The 21874-nt window shown below is 38.7% G+C and overlaps 1 protein-coding gene across 1 annotated transcript in view; it reads right to left on the bottom strand.

Annotated features, from left to right (window-relative positions):
• LOC140243301 (transmembrane protein 26-like) overlaps positions 1 to 21874 on the bottom strand; it is a 41685-nt gene that overhangs the window by 7490 nt on the left and 12321 nt on the right. The window contains exon 2 of the mRNA XM_072322978.1: positions 1127 to 1301. Within this exon, the coding sequence (XP_072179079.1) occupies positions 1127 to 1301 (175 nt within the window). The remainder of the gene's footprint in view (positions 1 to 1126; positions 1302 to 21874) is intronic.

The raw sequence follows: 21874 nt of genomic DNA, 5'->3' as shown, positions 1-21874 counted from the left end.
TTCATCTCACATTAAAGGGACTGTACAGTTCTGGTTGAGGTGAGGATTTAGCTTTTAACGTTTTGTGGAATATTCAGAAACCATTCTATGAGATATCAAAGAGCATGCAATTCTAAGGGGAATAAAAAGTTTATTTGATGAAAATCGGTTTTGAAATGGCTGAGATATCCCAAAACAACGTGAAACAAAGAGATCCTAATAAAAGGCGTGACCTGTCGCATTTTATTATTACCACTTCTTTTGGATACCTCAGCCATTTGAAAACCAATTTTCATCAAATAAACGTTGAATCCCTCTTAAAATTACATGCTCTTTCATATTTCATAAGGGGTTTCTCATTATCTTACTTAGAAATATTACAAACCTGAATCCTCACCTCAACCAGTACTGTGCAGTCCCTTTAAATCTCCTTTAAGTAAAAATGAAAATAAACAAAAACACCCAAAACAAAGCAAAACAAAGTAAAACAAAAAACAGCTCACCCCGAGTTGAAGGTTGTTTTTCCGGTTATCACCCTAAATGAACTCTATTAAAAAAAAAAAAGAAGTCATCCGAACAGGAGCAGAAAGCGATAAGCCTCAGCGAAAAGAAGCCCATTGATACATTGTCTGATCTTTTCTACTTAAAGGTAACCAAAACCCAAAGAGAAATGTGGATTGAGTGAAAGCAGCAACATTTTTCATGAAAATTATATATTCCATCAACTTGATTACTGACATATGATAAGGGTAGCAATTCCCATGCTTTTTGAAAGCGGTTAGTCAAGTGCTCTTTCATTATGCTAAAAAAATGAATTTTTGTGGAATTCCCTTTATATTTTCTTTATATTATTGTCCACACATGACATCATAATCTCTTGTAGTCTCCTCATCCAGCGGTTCCAACATCAAAACTTTAAAAATTCAGAACTTTTGCATTTACTGTCCGATTTTCCTCAAACTTTCACTGATGTGTTCTACTAATGTTGCTGCTTTCACTCAATCCATATTTTTCTGGGGTTTTGGTTTCCTTTAATGTCCCATGTCCAACTTCTTCTTTATTATCTAAATATGTGTTTCTATTAACTATGTTGCTAATCTAGGGATTTAACCTAAACAGAATATGGACTAATAGGTGAGCTGCTTACCCCTGAGATAATCTCCCCGACAAGCTGTGTCTCGTTCAGTCCAGCTTCGTCGGGCGAGATGCAGCTCCCGCCGTTGTGCTCCCGGTATTCCAGTCGATCGGACAGCAGAGACATCTCCAGTAACCACAGTGACGGCACGGTGGCCACGAGAAACAGGAGAACGCTTGGACAAAACCTGGCAAGGGGGTTTGAAAGAAGTTCAGAGAATGTTTATTGTCAATGTGAGTTAATGTCAAACTTAAAGGTAAGGTGAAATCAATACGCGCCAAAGATACCGATGTATTTGAAGTATACTACCACTCAGAAAATTACTTGAGCAATCGCAAACACACATACAGACACAAGCACACACACACTCAGGCATACATTGAATAAAACACCCTTTTCTTGTGGTTTGTCGTTGTTGTTGTCGTTGTTGTTATCATTGGGTTGAGTTGTTATTGCTGTTGTTGTTGTTTTGCTTAACTTGACGAACTTTCCTACAAGAATGTTCCAATGGTTAGGGTAGTCTCTTCAGTGTTTCCACTGCTCTACTAGAGGGTCCCGTGATTATTACCCTAACGTTGCCAGGTACCCATTTATACACCTGGGTTGGAGAGGGACATGATGGGTAAAAAAGATCTTATCCAAGGACGTAACCGCTTGGCGGGAATCGAACTCGGGTCCTCCGATTAGGAGTCAGGAGTTGTATTCACTATGCTCCCCCCCCCCCATGTCACATTATACAGTAGCACCAGTGCTAGCGATCTTTACATGGATCACTGGTACTACATCTTCCCTCTCCTACCCTTACTCATCCACCTCCTCTATACCTTCCTCTTCTCGTCATCCTCATCTTCCATTAACTTCTCCTCCTTGCCTCCTCCTCCTCCTGCATATACCACTAGTTACACAGAAAACGGTTGTAACTGCTACTGCTGCTACATCTGCATGCCTTCAATATCAACTACGACTGTCACATGTACTACTGCTGCCACAACTTCCGCAGTTGATGCTATCACTGCAGTTCCTACGTGTTCATCTTCTTGTATCGTCATCGAATGCTACTTCTTCAACAACAAACACGTCTACAAGTAGAAGAAGGAGGAGCTGTTGTAGCTCAGTGGATTAGACCACAGATTAATCGCTCACGAGGTCCCTGGTTTGAGTCCCCTGACTGTAGCGGGTGTGACCCCTCGGCAAGGCACTTTATTCTCGTTGCCCAGTCATTTGGAGGGATCACAAAGGGGGACAACCCACGAGACCGACACCCATGAGTCATATGGCCCAGAATTCAGATAGTGAATAATGGTCCATGAGTCATACAACCCATGGGGTCGACACAAGGCAAATAAGGTCCATGAGTCTGACACAAGGAAACAAGGCCCAAAAGTTTGATGCTAGGCAAACTAGGCCCACGAGTTCGACATTACATCTCGGGGCTTAATGTATCGGTCTCGTGGGCCTTGTTTGCTGAAATTGTCGAACTCGTGGGCCTTGTTTGCCGAGTGTGGACGCATGGACCTTGTCTGCTTAGTGTCGAACTCATGGGCTGTACGACTCATGGGTGTCGAACTCATGACGTGCACCCACTCAAAGCTGTATGCTCCGAGGTTGCTTGCCAATAAGCATTCAATGTCACGTAAAACAAGTACAAAAATCAGAGTAAAATATCAAACACGACCGTTGTAAGTGAGGAAAGATAGAAAGAGGAAAGAACAACTGAGAACATTCACATAAGGTGATAATTTGATGACATTTAGGGTAAGTTTAGACCACATCTATGCCTCTGTCCTTTGATCTGATGAGGTTAAGAAAGTGAACATCACAGTTGAGTTGGATAATATTATGATTATGAGCAAGGACATTCCGATGCACTGGGCTAGGATTGGTCACACAGCGGTGTGGATTATCGTCCCCTGTTTTCCCTTATATTATCGTCACACGTCTAATAGAGGCGGGAGTTTTGTACTTGCATCAGTGTCTTGGCATGTCCAGATGATTTAATTGCCAACTCGGTCTAGGCTGGTTCCGTTCCGCAGGATGAGGGAAGATATTTGAAGATTTTTTTTTTCGAGATGGGGACTGAAGCGTGACGAAGAGAAAACACGCCCTTTGATAATGAGAGTAGGAATTTGATGCATGAAATCACTCACCAGTCATACAGAGGCCAGTTGAGAGATGCTCTGCATTGCATTAGAGAATCTTATATGATTTCTGCTGCTCTTAAAATGAATTTCATTACGAGCGTCGTTATAAGATTATGATTGCAAATTGCGTTGTTTGCACACTTGCACAAAATGCACAGGTCTACGAGACATCCTCAGCAGAGAAAACTCACATCTGATCTGACAGAAACCCCGGTTTCTTGATTTCAGTCTAGACTTTGGTACTCCGAGTCTGAGACAAATCAACGCTCTTCTCATGGTGGGCAGTTTGTTGGACCCAAAGTAGGCATCAAAATGATGGAAATAATGAACTAATCTTGCCACTTTTAATTCAAGATTGTTTGATACAATGGCGTGGGTAATAATGATATCAATGATGTTGATGTTGATGTTGACAATCATAATGATGATAATGACAACAATAATGATAATAATAATGATAATGATAATGACAATAATGATAATAACGATAACAATAATAATGAAATGATATTGACAACAATAACAATAACAATAGTAACATTGATAATAATACTTATCTTAATAAAAGCAACACCTATTTTCCCTTGTAGTAATAGGCTTTTAATATACCAAGGTAGCAGCATAAGTATAGTAGCCACTTTTCTTTAGATGTTCCTACCATTGTCATTACACCAGTATTGCTAGTTACACATTTTTACACACTCATGTGAAGAGCTAGAGTGTGTGAAAAGAAGAATCTTGTTTAACATGTTTAATGATGTAAGCTCCAGGAGGCATTCGGACCCAGAACCTCCAGTTCAGAAGCCCACAGTCTTATCGACCACACCATCCCTGCCGGAGGAACACGGTGTCTCAACGTGTGTTCACGGTGTGTTCACAGTGTGTCCACATGGTCGAATCTCTGAATACACTGTGTCGAACACTAGGCCTTCTGTTTACACAGTGTGTTCATAGAGTCAAATATATCATATGAACACGCTGTGAACACACTGTTGAACACAGTGTTAACATGCCTAAAACGTTACACGCTAAAAAAAAAAAAAATGGCACTGTTTCCTTCTCAGCAAGAATAGTCTTCCCTTTTGTCATCTGTATACCATATATCATTGGGTATTTCTAGTCAAGGAAATGAAACGTCTATTTCGATGTATTCTCTATTTAATTGCTTTCGGTATAACTCCTGCAATCAAAACATTAATCAGTGTACAATTTGGGTAGATTTAGATATACTTATGCGCAAATCAATTCGTGCTTTTCTGCGCAGTTGGCACAATTCATGCTTATTGACCACTGTCTCCTACAATTCATCATTCCCATGAAATTGTGAATTGAAATATCGCCAGTGGTCACAGTGTGCTGACGTCACAAAAGAAGGCAAAGTACAGGACTTTTGTTCTACACTAGCACGGATATGAAATACGATTAAAATCATAATGCCCTATATTTCAATGCACTAATATAGCTCGGATATGAATTACGATTAAAATCACAATGTCCTATATTTCAATGCACTTACACCGAGGAGGGAAATGAGCAGCTTAATTCATACGTAATGAGTCCCACGAGCATAAATCACGTGATCGCAATTATTAGGAGAACAGCTAAAAACGGGCTCCTCGAAAATCTTCCTAATTTATGACCCGTTAATATCAGGGCAAATGATTTCTCGTTTCTTCTACAATAGCCTCCTCCTTTTTCGTGCACAGAGGGATTCCTGCTGACATGTCATAATTATGATTAAAGGAAAATTCCGGGCCAGTTAAAGAGTGAGTCTGAAAAGAAAGACTAAAACCTTATGAGCACAACAGTGAAAATTCAATTAAATTGGATGAATATTAGGGAAGTTATGAAATTGTGGAGTTTTGCTGATTTTTCAAAGTTCTCAAACATATGTATAATAGTCACAATATACTAATAATAAAGCTAATAATGATGATGCTACACAAGATTTGAGGAGAAATAAACAACAACAACAATAACAAAAAAAAAAGAATCAGTACAGATACAGAAGGTGATCCGAGAGATCCTCTCGGATCAATAATAATAGTATGGTCTTCTTTATCCAGAGTAGCTTCTTCAGTTTTGACACTGTTCTGCCAGAGGGTCCTGCCATTATTACTACCCCAGCAGTTCCAGATATCTATTTATACACCTTGATGGGTCCAAATGGACATTGTGGGTAAAAAACATCTTGTCCAAGGAAGCAAGCACTGAACGGGAATTGCAAGTCGCGATTCTTATCCACTATGCCACACTGCCCCCACAGTACCCCCCCCCCCCCTCATATGCAAATGAGTGAGCTGATAATGTCACTACCTCACAATTTTTCATCAATGGGGAAAAAACACAATTAAATTCTCCTGCTATAAAAGTGTACACAATAATGTTATTACTGGCTGAATAACATCAGAATAATTGTCAGTAAGATATATCGGAATTTGAGACTATGGGACATAATTGCGTTTGAAAAAAAAAAGTGGAAGAGTCAATAGTTTGTGTACAAACTATATAGTGGCAAGTTTATGAGGCAATGATATTAACAAATCATTCATTTGCATATTCATGTTGACTGTCCACAAACTGTTTTGTGAAAATTATCAGATCCTCACAATTTCATAACTTCATTAATTTTATCCAATTTTGATCAAAATTCCACTGTTGCGCTTTAAAAATTTCACTCATTCTTATTAGACAAAATGTTAAATGGTCCGGGAATGCCCCTTTGATACCTGACTGTGATTAGGCACGTGGCACATGTACTGCCGTTTCTCCATCTAAGCGGTTCATGACGAGACATGTAACAAACATGCCGTTAGACCGAGATAACTTTGAAACAGTGACACTAACATTACAGCTTGGCCTCATAGTCTCAGCTGCAGAAATGACTCAACGATCTTGCTAAACACAAAGTCCAAAATGGTAGAGTTGCTCAATCTACATGGTAACATGGTAACATTTCCAGGAGCCTTATGGATAGGTCTAAGGATTTAGCGTCAATGTGTTGTAAGTAACACAAATTTGATATCTGAAGGGCAACATCTACACATATTACATAGGATACAATGGCGCTAGGATTTTAGGATTTGACTTAGCCCGAAGTTTCGTAAGTTTCGTCACGGCTAAAGAAAGCATCTGGTATAGAATGCTATTCAAACGAAATCGAGAATATTGAAATAGAGGAAGCAGCACTGCAACATTTCACAATACGATCACCGCACCACAGAAATGACACCCAGAACCCATAGCCAAATAAACTCCTCTATTTTGTGTTTATGCCAATCCGAGAAAAACGAGCGTATCTAGTATTTGATGGCTACTGTACAAAGCAGATAGATTGACTATTTCTTCCACCCGATCTTGTCTGCCCTATAGGTTTGTGTCCACCTCAGCATGTCACCTGCAGTTGAAGTACAAGTCCATCTTATTCATGCACTCCTGCAATTTTACGTAAACATTTACGCAAATTGCGTGGTATTGCATTGTTTGGGAATGTCCCAATGCTCGTTTTGGCGTCTCTTCTCTTTTCCATCTCTCCCTCTCTATCTCTGTCTGTCCCGTCCTTTTTTACTTGTTTTCATCTGAATCGTTATTTTGAGATGCCATTTGCCATCAGATCAGTATGTAAATTGTCACACAATACGCTGCTTCCGCTTGCGCCATGATAAATGAGCATGTTCGTCTGATGTCTCACTATTGCTCAAGAAATAACCTGAGAAATCACAGACACAGCACGTGCAGACACAAGCACAAACACTCATGCATGCATACAAAATTCAACTTTTTTTTTTTTTTTTTTGCTGTGGTTTGTCGCTGTGGTTTGTTATGATTGATTTCGGTCCTTTTTTATTGTTTTATTTTCTTATTTGCTTTGTTTTAGTTTATTTTTGCTGAACTTTATATTCTTCAATAACGTGCAAATTGTTTTGTGTTACTTCACACGACAGCACCCGGCGATCCTAACTACGCCTTCCTATTGCTACCCTCACTCATACACCTCTTTTATATTTTCTCTCCTCCTCCTCCTCCTTCTCCTTTTACCATTATTATAAGTACGTCTACCACTAGTTATACTGCGTACGGCTTCTGATATTCTAAGCACCTTCAACAACAACCACTATACTGCTACTGTTACCACTTCTGCTGCCACAACTTCTAAAGTTTTGATGTTATCATTCTCTCTTGTCATGATGTAAACTGTCGCGAAATACGCTGCTCCCGCTGGTGCTACGAGAAATGAGCTCGTTTATCTGATCTTTCTCTATTTCCAGCTTTCCAAGTGAATTTTCTTTACTCACAGTCTTTACACTCTTCTTATACAGCTCGTGTTGATGCCATGCTCTTACCCTGTATGAAAATTATGCAATGTTTTCAGACGATCGCTCACTGACAATCACGATGTGACGATAGCCCTGTTGTCATCGGTCATTCCCATTATGTGCTTGCAGCAGATCGAATGATGTGGTATCATGGGCAGATCAATTCGCTATGTTAGCCTACATCTACCAGCAACAGAAACGTATACACTTATCCATCCGTGATATCTGATATCTAACGAACATTTTTGCACTTTGTTATTTGTTATATGTTTTATTCAGACGCAAAAAAAAAAGAACCTTGACTCCGATTCTTGTTATTGGATACTTTTCAGTTCTGTTTGCTGTTTGTTTCCAGATTAGTGTGTAAATTTAGTATGTAAATTGTCAGACAATATGCTGCTTCCGCTTGCGCTATACGATAAATGAGCATGTTCGTTTGATGTCTGACTATTGCTCAGGAAATATAACCTGAGAAATCACAGATATGGCACGTGCAGATACAAGCACAAACAGTCATGCGTACATACAAAATTCAACTTTTTTTTTGTTATGGTTTGTCGCTGCTTTTGTTGTTATAATTTTTTGTATTGTTTCGTTTTGCTTTGTTTTGCTTCGTTTTGTTTTCTTTTTGCTGAACTTGATGAACTATATTCTTCAACAACGTGCAAATCGTTTTGTGTTACTTCACACGACAGCACCAGCGCCAGCACCCGACGATCTTTACTGTAACTATTCCTTCCTACTCCTATCCTTACTCATCCACCTCCTCAAATTTAAACCTCTTTTTTGTTAGTTTACTTCCTCAGATACATAAATACAGTGTTATATTCACGACATGAAATTTTCGCACATTGGAGCTGACGGTCTTTTCGCAGCATGAAAATTCAGCGAATTGCCACTGGCATCTAATGCATTGTTTAGAATCGCGCGCATTTTGCTTTTGCGAATATTAGCTCCTCGCGAATTTGCGAAAGTTTCATGCCCGCAAAATTTTCTGCAAATTGAAATTGAGCATTTATACCATGAAAATGAAAATTTTACAGAGGGCTCCTACTCAAATATCAATGAGTAGGTCCTGAGGGGTCATCTCTCCAAATTTTGTGCTTTTATCCGCCGTGTAACGGTAGTCTCAATATTTGACATTAAGCGACCTGACTATAAAGAGGGAAATCTATTGGCATAGATCTTTGAAATGCCAATTATCTCATATAAGTATAAAGAGCGTAAGTATTTGATTTGTTTAATGAAAATTCAGGAATGAAAAATATTCGACAGGCAGGAATGGACGTGGCCGATTTAATTGGCTAACAAATCTGTCCTGCATGCATAGGACGCCCAAGGCTTTATAAAGTCATTTTTTTTTTTATTGAGGTGGGGGGGGGGGTCATTGATATGACATTTTTTCATTTCAATGGGATAAGTTGATTTATATTCCGGCATTGACACCTAGCTGTTGAGTTTTTTTAACGGTCATATTTCTGTGAAATAACAATTCGTTCATTCGACATTTAATGTAACTATTACTTTCATGGCAGGATTTATGAAAGAATTTTGAGGGTAAGGTGCGTAACCTTTGAGCAAAATGTTTGTTGTATTTCTCGATAAGTATATAGTTGGATCCTTGCAGACTTACCACCGAAGATTTGATAACGTACGCTTATTATTTCTGGTATTGTCACTGTTTTCTTATAACCAAGATTCAAGATTCAAGATCTTTCATTGTCTCATAATACAGAAATCCGAAATCCGCCTTCCACTGGCAGAAAAAAAAAGGAATATAAGTGGCATACTGACAAAAACACTGTACAAAGTAACTGATGCCGGTCATTATACACGTACATTAATTGGAAATACAAAGACTTATCTCTGTATATAAAACATCTATACAGGACATATATCTAATTAAAAAACCCATTATAAACTTGAATCGAACAATTATGATACATCGAATAACATAACTCCTTCATCTCTTAATATCGAATGGTATATACAAGGTATATAATGATTAAGATGCTCGGAATCCATTGGTTATTTCAGGCTGGCTGCAGTTCTTGTTTCAGTTACAATAAATTATGCTGCTATAGGTTTTCTGTAAAATGGGACCCCTGTTAACATCGATTTACCGTTGGAATGGTTGACATCAAAGAGGTCAAAATCCTTTTTGGTGACGTCACGAGTGAATAACCTTTTATATTCTACTCAGGCAGTACCCCCCCCCCCCCCCCCCCCGCCCCGTTCATCATTCTAACTGGGAACTGGAATGACGAAGCTGCCGATTGTAATCGGCCACTGCCTTGCTCCAATCGTCATCAAATGAGACTGAATGAATTCGGAAGATCACATTATATTGGTGTCTGTCAGGATTCCGTCCCCGCTCCTTCACCTACTGACCTCTCTCTCTCACCCTCTTTCCCTCTCTCCCTCTCTCTCTCTCTCTCTCACACACACTCACACACACACACACACCCTCACATACACACACTCAGCTCTATTCTCTTCCCTTCCTCTACATCATTTACCAGTCATCGCTTTTCATTTCGACATAAAATGAAGATAAGATAACAGAGCGGTAAATAGAGATAGAGAGAGAGAGAAAAATACTATTTTGAAGCTTGAATGAAAACTCCACAATGCATTCAAGCTGGCAAAGATAAAATGTATATTCAAAGAAACAGAAGAAATTTTCAATAAAATCATAAGAACAAAAAGTATTTCAATCAATTCAACTTAAAGTTTGACATGATACTACTCCCCCCCCCCATATATACTCATATCTTGTCTTGTACATTCAGTGTAATTGTTTCATATCTATATAGCATAAAATCATTAATTTTCGGTATTTTACTCTCTAACTATAACTCATGAACAAAGTCATCATTGTTAAATCGTTACATCTATAGAGCACTAGAACACAATAAACATATGAAGGATGTTTTGTTATTTTTCTTGACTTCACGCCAGCCACGACTAATTAGTGAATATTGATGTGTGCAAACGCTTGGAGCCTTCGCGAGGCCACTTCATGATTAATTCATCTGATTCTTGTATGATGTAATTGAAATTTTGATTGACATTTTAAATAGATTGCACAAACCTACACTGTTTTGTTTGTGCGACTTCACTGTATTTGATATCATCACATTGAACATGGACGAGTGGTGCTTGCCTTTTTCTTTCTTTCTTTTTTTAACCAACACCCCGACCATTACTCAAGGGTTCAACGAAGGGTCCAACTGTATGTGAGTCTATAGAGTCTCCAGAATAACACGAAACTTGTGACCTCCAAACGTAGATTTGTCACAAATTAAAATGAAACGAGTGGTCGAAAGGGCGAAAGCAATACTGTTGATGTGCTTCCGGAAAGTAAAGCAAAACAGGAAGATTGGTCTATTGGTGGGGAACATCGACGGCCGTAAAGACCTCTAGAAGTGTTCTGCAATCTCCGAAATCTTGTTTCACGAGAGCCTTTATACAGCTAAAATAGAATTCCTTGAATAAACCAATATAATGGCAAGTTTCCGCTATGCTTACAGCCATCATGCTATGGGGCTTAAACACAATAAATCAGCGTAGGTGAAACTACGGCCATCTGACCATGTTACAGCTAGATTTTGTTAGGCATGCATACACACGTAGTATATCATACTCTTTGTATAAACAATTGCTATATTCCTTTTCACGATAAAAATAGTCAACAAAATGTCTTTAAAGAGATAAATCATCAATTTATCATGACGACCAATCCAATCCAAGTCTAGTAGACATCCTTAAGGTGTAGCTATTAATTTCTAAACCTTTACAAATTCATAACTCATGGTTTTAAGATGGAAATAAGCGTCACAATAGCAGGTGTCAAAATCTAGCTCAAACCTGCTCTCCCTGACTTTTGTTTAAATATTTCTTCTCTTTCCATCAAGGCTACACTAACTGATACTGACGTGATAAAAGACTGTCCATCCGAGAACTCACAGATCGGTTGAGCAGCTTGCTCCGATCGCCACCTCAACTTCGGATATATTTCGCTCTTGTTACCTTGCTAGTTGTGAGGTGAAATCACGTGTCCTTTTGACACAATCTGAAGTGAGATATTTGAGAATGTTTAAGTGAACCTATTCTTTTGTATTCCTCATCCCTCTTTATCACGTGGTCTCTTTTTGTTGTGAGGTGGAAAACTGTAAGGTAGGCTAAATTTGTAAGCTCGCAGTCCAATTGTGACCCTAAATTGATCGCTATTTCTAAAGTAATACAATTTAAGGACATTTCAAAAGCCACGATGACAACTTTTTGGGTCACTTTCCTCACAACGACTTTCGCATCGGGATCAAAACACTTTGAGGTCACCCACTTCTTCTTCGCTCAATCGCATCAATTTACCCACAATAACGGCAACCGACAACCCACCATTTACGACCACCGGCAACGCACCATTACGACCACCGCCAACTCCCTGTTGTCCATATAAAGAGTCTTTTGGTTTGACTCACTGAGATCTCCCCTGTCGAGAATGCTTGCCGGTGGTGTGTTATGACGATAATGTATGCGTTGTGAGGTAACTTAAGATAAAGGTCTTGATCGGGGGCAACGAGTGATTTTGCGTGGACATAAGAAAAAAAAATCCATCTACAACAACACATAAAAAGACTGCACAGCTTTGCAGGCTGCATCCATCATTCCGCCGGCACTTACTTTATAAGCCAATGATTGAGGGTAATGAAAAGGAAAAGCCCGATATATAGAAAAGGGGGGGGGGTCTGGCCAAACCAGAGTAAAACCCCTTCCTTTCCAAAAAGAAAGAAAACAAGAAAAAAAAAAACCCTCTCCCGCCCATCAACATGAGTGATTTATTAAATTTCCGAAGAAGTAACGGAGTGGTCCGACTCGATTTATAGCCAACGGATACTCCTCAGCGCAGTATCCTTCGGTCGCTACACCATCCGTTGCTATGGAGTTCATATCAGTCATTGTGATTGTTGGCATACAGATCCGTTCGAGAGTCTTTGTATACGTTTAGCGTTGGCGTTCCGCAGCAACATACTAGTAATCGTCCTGAGAGCATGGGACTAGTCAGTCGCATCGTCGTAAAATGTATGCAAAATTGGCCTAGTTAGTGGCATTGTCATGAAATGTATGCAACATCAGTCCACGTCCTTCTTGGAAAAATATTAAACTATCCCATCAGCGCCAAGATCTTCATCAACGATAAATTCCCTTTCTGTGAACACAGATGATCTTGTTTAGAATAGAATCACAAAAACAGACGTATATGTTTATGTATATGTTTGTGTTTAATTAGAAAAACACATACATGCTTTATGACAATAAGAGTGTCCAAAAAGAGGCTAAACTCCGCCTCCTGTCGTTATATCCTCATAACACAGATTTTAAAGAAATGTGCTGTTGTTTTATATTTCTATCTATCTATGATGTGTGGGTGGATTATGGCTTTTCTTGTACATTCGTGACACAGAATCAATAAGAATGGAATAAAACACGACATGTATTTGACGTAAACACGGAGGATAGGAAGTGTTAGACCATTAATTTCTTCGCGTGCGAACATGATCGTTAATTGAACATGTTTCTGGAACCTATCGTATATCCCCCGCTGGAAGGCGGGCTCATGGGAGATAAGATGAGATATATTGGCCTCTTGAAGGCAAATAACAAAAATGAAATACCACCTTCTCCACCAAGTGTGACGGGGAATGGACTGGATTACAGCTGGATGCAATATGCGGCATGACGAGGCGGTACTTAGGAAGCAAGTGGCAATCGACTAAAAAAAAAGAAAATTATAAGGTGTCGTCCCATCGATATTTTAAGCAACTTTCAGGTGCATATAATACTTCCACATTTCCCCTCCTGAAAAGGCAATCTGCTCCTTTTGGCACTCATGTTTGATATAATGTTCACTCACTGCTACTTACTCCTCTTTACAGCAGCTCTCTTTTCCTCATCAATCTCACCCCCTCCATCACCATCTCATCTCATTGGGAAGATTTTGATCTTCTTCCGAAATGCTCTCCAAAGCACTTTATTTTATGTGTCTCGAGCGTTAGTACGCAGGCTCACACACAAGCACACACACCAGGGAAGTGAGAGAGCTTCTCACCTCCCTACACACACACGCACACAAACTCACAGCACACACACGTAAGTTTACTTGCATACTTACGTGTTATGACTTTGGGATCGTCTTTTGATGTGTGATATTGAAGGTTGTAGCATTAATAGCCAGGGATGAAATCTCTTATAGGTGTCGCTTTAATCTCGTTAGAACCAATATCCTAACATCCCATTGACAGCGTATATCAACGAGCTTCCTAAGGACTGAAAAGGTTACTCCAGATACCACTCATGACGATGAGTATAACTCATGTTACATTTTCAGAAATTGAGAAAAAAAAAAAACGTGGAATGCACTGCCTTGTATCATCATTATCCTTATTCCTTTATCATTCTTATATTGGGCCACATTGTAGAAAATGAACAGAAATTACGTCGAAGGGCCCTTATATGCAGTATAGATGTTCCTACACAAGAGGACGATGGGATCATCATAACAATCATGTTGACGTCCCCTTTCTTTAGGAAAAAAAGTCATTAACTCTATCAAACATAGATTTATATTGTCATGACAAAAAGTTCACATATTGTTACTTCCAACCACCATCAAAATTTTATCCGAAGCGTTTGTTCTGATGGTTTACCTAAATGTGATATTGCTTTATAGCTTTACTTTATACGTTTTCCAACATACATGATTACACAGAATTATTGACGTATATTGGTGCATAATTCAAGGCTAGTTATTCAAACACTGTTAAAGGAGTGCATGGTACAGTTTCGGTTGAGATTGGTCTTCAGGTTTCCATTTTTTTATGATTTTTATGATTTTTTTTTTAGATGAGATACCTCGTGTGAAGAGCATATATCTCTCAGAGGATTCCAAACTTTATTTGATGAAAACTGGTTTTGAAATGGCTGAGATGTCCAAAACAAAGCAATCTCTATAAAAGGTGGGACCCATCTTTTATTAGGATTGCTTTTTGTTTTTGTTATTTATACCTCGGCCATTTCAAAACTAATTTTCATCAAATAAACTTTGAATTCCCCTTAGAATTGTATGCTATTTTACATTCTATAAAGCGGCTTCTAAGTATTTCACCAAAAAAAAAATAACAAAATAAAGGCTGAATTCTCACCTCAACCAATCCCTTTAACTTTTGTTATACTTAACGGGAAATGGAATGCAGAAATAGAGCTGAACTAAATATTTCAATGGAATAGGTACCTAATCAACATGTAGAATTTTTTTTCAAAATCATACAACCATTGATATAATAGGGTACGTATAAGGACAATTTTGTGGTGTTGGAACTTGAAACCAGACAAGCCAGAGGTATATAATGATGTGCTAGTTTTGAATTCATAAAAGCACAGGCCTCTTATCATGTCTATCATAAATAGTTGTATAAGGGTTTGCAATCGTAGCCTTATCCCTTCAGGCGGATCGAATTTGTTATTATGCCCAACGTCGTCTAAGTTGAAGATGTTATTTGCGAGGTGAATTACAGTAAGTTCTTGCATGCTTAAAAGTCATCCGAAAACGTGTCCTTGGAATGAATTCTGGTCGATCTAGATTTAGCCCCAGATTAGTTAGGGGAGAAGACCTCTCAAAGGAGTGTGGGGGAGTTTTCCTTCAGGGCATGCATCTGTCGAATGTATAGACACCAAGTTCCTAGTTTGGCATAGATGTGGGAGCCCTAAAGTTGGACGGGTATAGATGTCTTGGGAATGTTTGGAGCAATTGGGGGAAAATGTATCAAACCATGCGGGGAAAAAAGAAATCTGAAAGGCCGGCTTACGATTAAACATGGCACACAAGTACATTAATGTCTTGCTTCATCTCCTGCTGTGTATATCGCTGGCAAAGCTTTGCCATGGAGGGCATAGCATAGAGAATAAATTTCGATGCTTCTTGTGCCGAACAAAAAGCAGTACTACCATGTAAAACTCTCTGGGAACTAGATACCCAATAAAGTGAATATTTTTGTGTATGAGAGAGAGGGGGAAAGAGGGAACAAGAGAAAGACACAGAGAGACAGACAGACAAGACCGGCTAGGAAATAAATGACCGAGAACTTGTGTGAGAATACGTGTTTATGTGTATTGCATGAATGTGCACGCGGATTTATGTGGTTGTATATACGGAATGCTTTCACCAGCTGCTGAGCGTGATGTCCATACTTAACAAAGTCATTAATTAGCGCACATTAAGGGGGGGGGGTAAGAACCTAAGAAAGCGCTCAAATACCAACATTCAAAGATGCGCAGTTTTTGCATGAGTCAGAATATCCAGCTCTGCAATACGAATGGGATTCAATGATTAAAGAGGGTTGTGTCCTCCATGCCTTGTGCGTGTCGTGACAAAATTAAGACGGTAGTTCTAAAACAGGGGAAGCTTTCCTAAATTTGGCAATTCTGATGATAATTTTGTTCCTCTATAATGTCTCATCTATTTGTGTTTAAAATGGGCGTGATAAAACCACACCCATTCTACGAACGAAGCGATCTACGGTAGATATAAACATAGTGTCATTTCTCATGTGTTTATAAGTTGTCCCATATCATAATACTTATAATTTACTAAAAGGGGGCATTCATCCCAAGAAAAGAAGAACTGAGAAAAAATCCAAGAGGAAGAGTCATGGTCAAGTGGATCTCACATTTTTGGTAAGAAGGTCGCGACTCAAGCTCAATACTTTATGCTGTATGCATTTCAGTAGATCTAATTGCTCTAATCATCATCTTCGTCGCCACAGTCACGTAGATATCATGAAAGATCTCTTTCTTGGTTTACACGTGTGTGTCACATCACTTTATGTTTGATAATGCTAATGATTTCTCTTTCAATGAAGATATCTACATCCATGAAATGATAAAAAGAATGCCTTTTACTTCTCGACCATGGAAGCGGTAACCTGTTCATGGCGAGGGCTTTTTCTCCTAGACGGTCCTGCTATTACTATTATTATGATATGTTTACGCAGGTGAAACTTGACTGGTGACTACATTGAATACTTAAGCTAATGTCAGAGAGGAGAAAGTGAGACAGAAAGAAAGATAGACGGAGGGAGAGAACAGAACAATTTCACCTCAATGGACTTTAACGGAAACGAAATTCAGCCGCAAGGTTCGTTACACGCAAAAGGAAATCTGAACACATAACTCCTATATTTTTGTATAGTCTTATTCATTGGTTATCGATAAGGGCTCGTTTGCAGTTTAAAGTTCCAACACTGTCTTGTATTTAAATATCTTCATGGATATGCCCCTGTCTGCCTCAGTGAACTCTTCAGGCCATATCAACCAAGTCGTAATCTACGTTCAAAGTCAAAGAATCTCCTCTCTGAAATAAGTGTGAAATCCGAGACATTTGGTGGAAGGGCTATTGGAAAAATGTCACCAGCATTATGGAACACTCTCCTAATGAACGTTAGATGTAGTACAGATTTCAATAAATTCAAATTTCTGTTAAAAACTCATCTTTTTGATAATAAGTTGTGTTTTTTTTTTTAGTGAATTATGAACACTGAAATGTTTGTATGATTCATGTATGAAATTTTTGTATGGTTTCATATGCATCATGCATAGAGACCCGTGATGCGCTTCTAAGAACTGATTAGTATTATATTTATGATTATTATAGTTGTTATTATTATCACCATTATTGTTACTGTCATTATTAACAGTGAAACACTGAGATTTGTGATTGTCCAAAGTCTAATAAAGCAGTGAGAAAGGTTTCAAAAATTTGACCTTTTCGCCAATTACCTAGCACTAACTGCAATAAATCATATTCACTAAAGTGCAGGCTCTTCACTGTGTTTGCATTGCAATTTAAACTTCATTCGGATATCCTGACAACAGCCGAAGAGCTCCGTTGGTAAACCTCAGAATGGAAGGATGTAAACGAGGAGAACGGTATTGGAAGCATTCCCGGTAGGATGTTATATTAAATCCCGGGCTTGCTTCATATGATCATATGGCCAATGGCATAAATTTGTGAATCACCACTGCGCAGACATCCAATAATTAGGGTTATAAATCAAGATCGTGATCCAACAGGTAATAATGCCGAGTTGAATGGGTGCATTGCTTTTCTATAGCTCTTTTGAAGATCCCGTTTCTATGTTGGCGATGCTGCAATCTAAATAGCATCCATACATCACGAGCATTTTGTATCAAGTTTGTACCCGAATTCCCCCCTTCAATTCTTGATTTTTTTTTTTCGTTGGCTGGTGATTGATTTTCATCTCCCTGAAAGAAATCATTATTATATAGCAATATTGGCTATAGCAGTGTGTGTGTGTGTGTGTGTGTGTGTAAGCTTCAATTAGTATGATGATTTTAATTTAACGTTTTATATTCACTCTACGCACTGTGTTCTAAGCACTGCTATAGACAAAACACGTGCTTTTTTAAATGAAACTTTTGGTGGAACTATATAAATTAAAATCCAATGACTATACCTATCATAAGCAGTCTAAGCACTGTGTTCTAAGCACTGTCCTATGTAGACAGACTGTGAATTTAGACTAAGTTTAATACCGTATGGTTTAATCTTTTGTTTTATGAGAAAAAAAAATCTTTACAGAGAGAATTTGAATTGATTCTAGATTTGCATCCATATGGTTAATTGTGGTTGATAACAACAATATACATGTTTACGAGTCGGAATTGATGAAATACTATACACTTTACTTTTGGGTGTGCCACATCAAATCAAAGTAACATACATCAAATCCAAAGTACACAAGGATGTACACACGGATATGTTTAATGTATTCCATTAACTGTCTTAACATTAAAAGTTGAAAAGTAAATTGATATTGACGAACATTAAAATATGACTCCTTCTTCCAGTAGAATACCTCGTCATAACTCCTTGCCTTGTCAATTCAGTCTTTTCAGTGGTAAGTCGAAATGTGGTTTCCACAAGATTCACTTGGCATAGAGAAAATTGAAACTGTGACTCATAGAAAAGCTCGCTCACATTCAGAGCTAGATAATAAATCAGATTGTATATGAATAGCAAAACTAATTTCCGAAGACTGGTCGGGTAATAAGACTTTAGGATATTAATGTCAAGATGACGTTACAATCAAATTCCGCGAATCGAAGATTTTCACTATCTTATGGTACCATTTTTGCGTGTTTTTTTTTTTTTACATAAAACGTTACACGAAAGACAAAATTTACCTCGTGATCTAACAATTCCAGCTATACAGCTGAATTTCGGTATCTGACCGCTACCATGCACACTTCGGCAACGACGCTTCTTGTGTTCTACGGTGTAGGCGGTCCTGCTGCACACCGCGCCAATTCGTGGTCGCTTCGCTAATAATGATCACGACTTTAGATTCTAGTGATTGATACAATATTCTCCCTCGTCTTTTTTTTTTTTGCCCCAATATTCGCCTTCGCCGAAGAGCGAGAGAAGTAGATATAGAAATATAAAGGAAGAGAGAGAAAGAGGATGGGGTGGGGCATGATGCAAGAAAAGTGGACGGGGAGATGGAGTGGGCACGTATACTTGTCTTTCATCAGTTATCATCGGTCAGTTCATTTGGCAGCGACCCATGGCCCTCACGAATTCGTCCTTTGGCTCATTGCCGACCGGATCCTGTCGCGAGCGTTATCTAGAAGCCGTCCACGTGCGCCGTCCTTTTGAGGGAAAGTTTTTTTGACAATCATCTGATTTGCTCGACGTCAGACGCAACAAAAATACTGAGTACGGAAAGATTAATTTGATTTGGGATTCATAATGCGATGTAAATTGCATACCCTAATTCAAACTTCTGTGAAGATTAAAACTCTATAGGAGATTACGAACAAGCCGAAATCGTTCTACCCTTGCAGCTGTTGCGAAAAGGGGCAGTGAAGGTTTTCAACTATTAATTTGCTTTTTATCGATGAGCCTGACTTTAATGTTCTGATTATGACAGTGAGTTTGTACGGCCCTTTTTTTCTCTTCTTTAATACATCATTGGCGCCACAGATTCGTCCACTAGCATTTATGAGTCTTCATGCATAGACTGACTGTTGGTTATTATCATCTATCAATAACTATCCAAATGTACTCGGATCAGATTCTGAAAATATTGAGTCATAAAAAGTCTATGAACATCATTTATTATTTGATAAGCCCATGACTGGAAACCAGAGAGGGCTTATGAAACTTCATAAGGTCCTGCTTTGTTATTCCAGCTCACGACTTTATCCAGAACGGTTGCTACGGACCTCCTCCTCACTGACAACCGATCGATTATTGTTGCAAATATTTATCACTGGGTCTCGCAAATATCTCCCAGGTTTCCACTGATACCGCTGGCGGATCTCGAGTGTGTTTGTTCCGGGTAGACAACGGAGATGTCTCCCGAGATAAATGGAACAAAAGTTGTCTGACTGCTCTTTGTGAAAACAAAAAGTGCATATCAACCGAGGAATTTGGTTTCTTTCTGTCCTTTTTTATCAGCGTCGTTTATCTTCGACAACGAGAAGACATTGTCTTTAAAAAACAAACAAGAATGATTTCTCTGTCTTGGTATGTATTATGTGTGTGTGTGTGTGTGTGTGTGTGTGTGTGCGGGGGCGGGTTTAGGAACGTGCAACAAAACACTCAACGATGAGAATGATCCTTTTGGTGTCCGCACATAAGCATGGTATACAGTTAGATAATCTTAATTCATATACAATCTATGCAGGGGGATATAAAACACAGGATGTATCTTGATGTTGGTGTTGCCTGCTTGTTGTTGATAAAACAAGCAAGCAACAGGATTAAGGTTAAGGGGATGGAAACCGAACAAAGGATAAAATTGAAGTAATAGCATGTAACCAGTAGATGCCAAAGATCAATGGACCATATTATGATGATAAGTGTTGGCTAAGAGCACTTCTGGCATCACTTAAAAATACTTCTACAGCTCTACAGTATTGCAGTTTTGTTTTGAAGTCCTAAGAACTCAATACATTTTCAAACTCATGACCATTTAGATATCATTACTCATCAAACAGTGCACTGACAGAAACACTTTATTATATATATATATATATATATATATATATATATATATATTTATATATATATATATAGAGAGAGAGAGAGAGTATATATATGTGTGTGTGTGTGTGTGTGTGTGTGCATGTGTATCTGTGTGTAAGGGTGTATGTGTGTTTATTGTGTGTGTGCTAGTCTCTAATTGTAAACCACTGGTGTTGTGTAGACGAGATGGATTAGTCTGTTCGGGTCTGTGAAGAGGTATGCCACCCCTGTCATGTGACCGAAATGTGAGGTATGTTAGTTATTACAAGTCAGAGGATGGGAGAAAACTACAGAGTCGGGGGGGGGGGAGGATCTTGAAGAAGAAGAAGAAGAAAAAAGAGCCACAGAAAAGAAAGAAAGCAAGAAGAAAGTATATGAAGAAAAGCGCTTATACTCTTTATTCTCGTTTGAGAAAATGTCTTTGAATGACACTGCAGGGGCGGATCCAGGAATTACGTATAGAGGGGGCGCCTTTACAAAATTAAAGGGAGGCGCACGCACCCCATCCCCATTTTACATTTTTATTTCTTTTAACAAAAAATAAAGGGGGGCGCCCGGTGCACCCCTGCCTGGATCCGCCACTGCACCGTATATTTGACTTCTATGGTCAAACAAAAGAACTATAGTAGTGGTGGGGAATGGAAAGTAAATGATGCTAATAACTGTACGTTTAGATAATGTAAGTCTTATATCAATATCTGTTATAAGTACACATAAAAGCTGGGTAGCACTGAGAAAAAAAAACACGCAATGGTTGACGGGGGGGGGGGGGCATTTCATGAAGGAACTTGTCGGATAAAATATCTGACAAGTCTCTTTTATCCGACAAGTTTTGAGAAATTCTTTAGTCTGATTGGCTGATTCCTCTGAACTTGTCGGATATAATTGACTTGTCGGACATTTTATCCGACAAGTTCCTTCATGAAATGCCCCCCTGATCTTAGATACATAACGTGTAAGTGAATATCCAGTATAAAGAGTTCGATAATTTTCACATTTAGAACCAGCAGGCATGCATGATTCACACAAAAAAGAAACTGTCTAAAAAGAAACTTTTTGATGTTTGTAGATAGACTTTTTTGGGGGGAGGGGTGAAATTTCTTGTCGTTACTTACAAACAACCCACGCAATACTGAAAGAGAGTATTTGGGTTTGTTTGAGGGCAAAAGATACGTGTATTACCGGACAAGGT

The sequence above is a fragment of the Diadema setosum genome, chromosome 2 (genome assembly GCF_964275005.1).
Source record: "Diadema setosum chromosome 2, eeDiaSeto1, whole genome shotgun sequence".
In the NCBI taxonomy this organism is placed as follows: Eukaryota; Metazoa; Echinodermata; class Echinoidea; order Diadematoida; family Diadematidae; genus Diadema; species Diadema setosum.
Note: the sequence above shows the minus strand (reverse complement) of the source record. Positions and strands in the feature narration are given on the sequence as shown.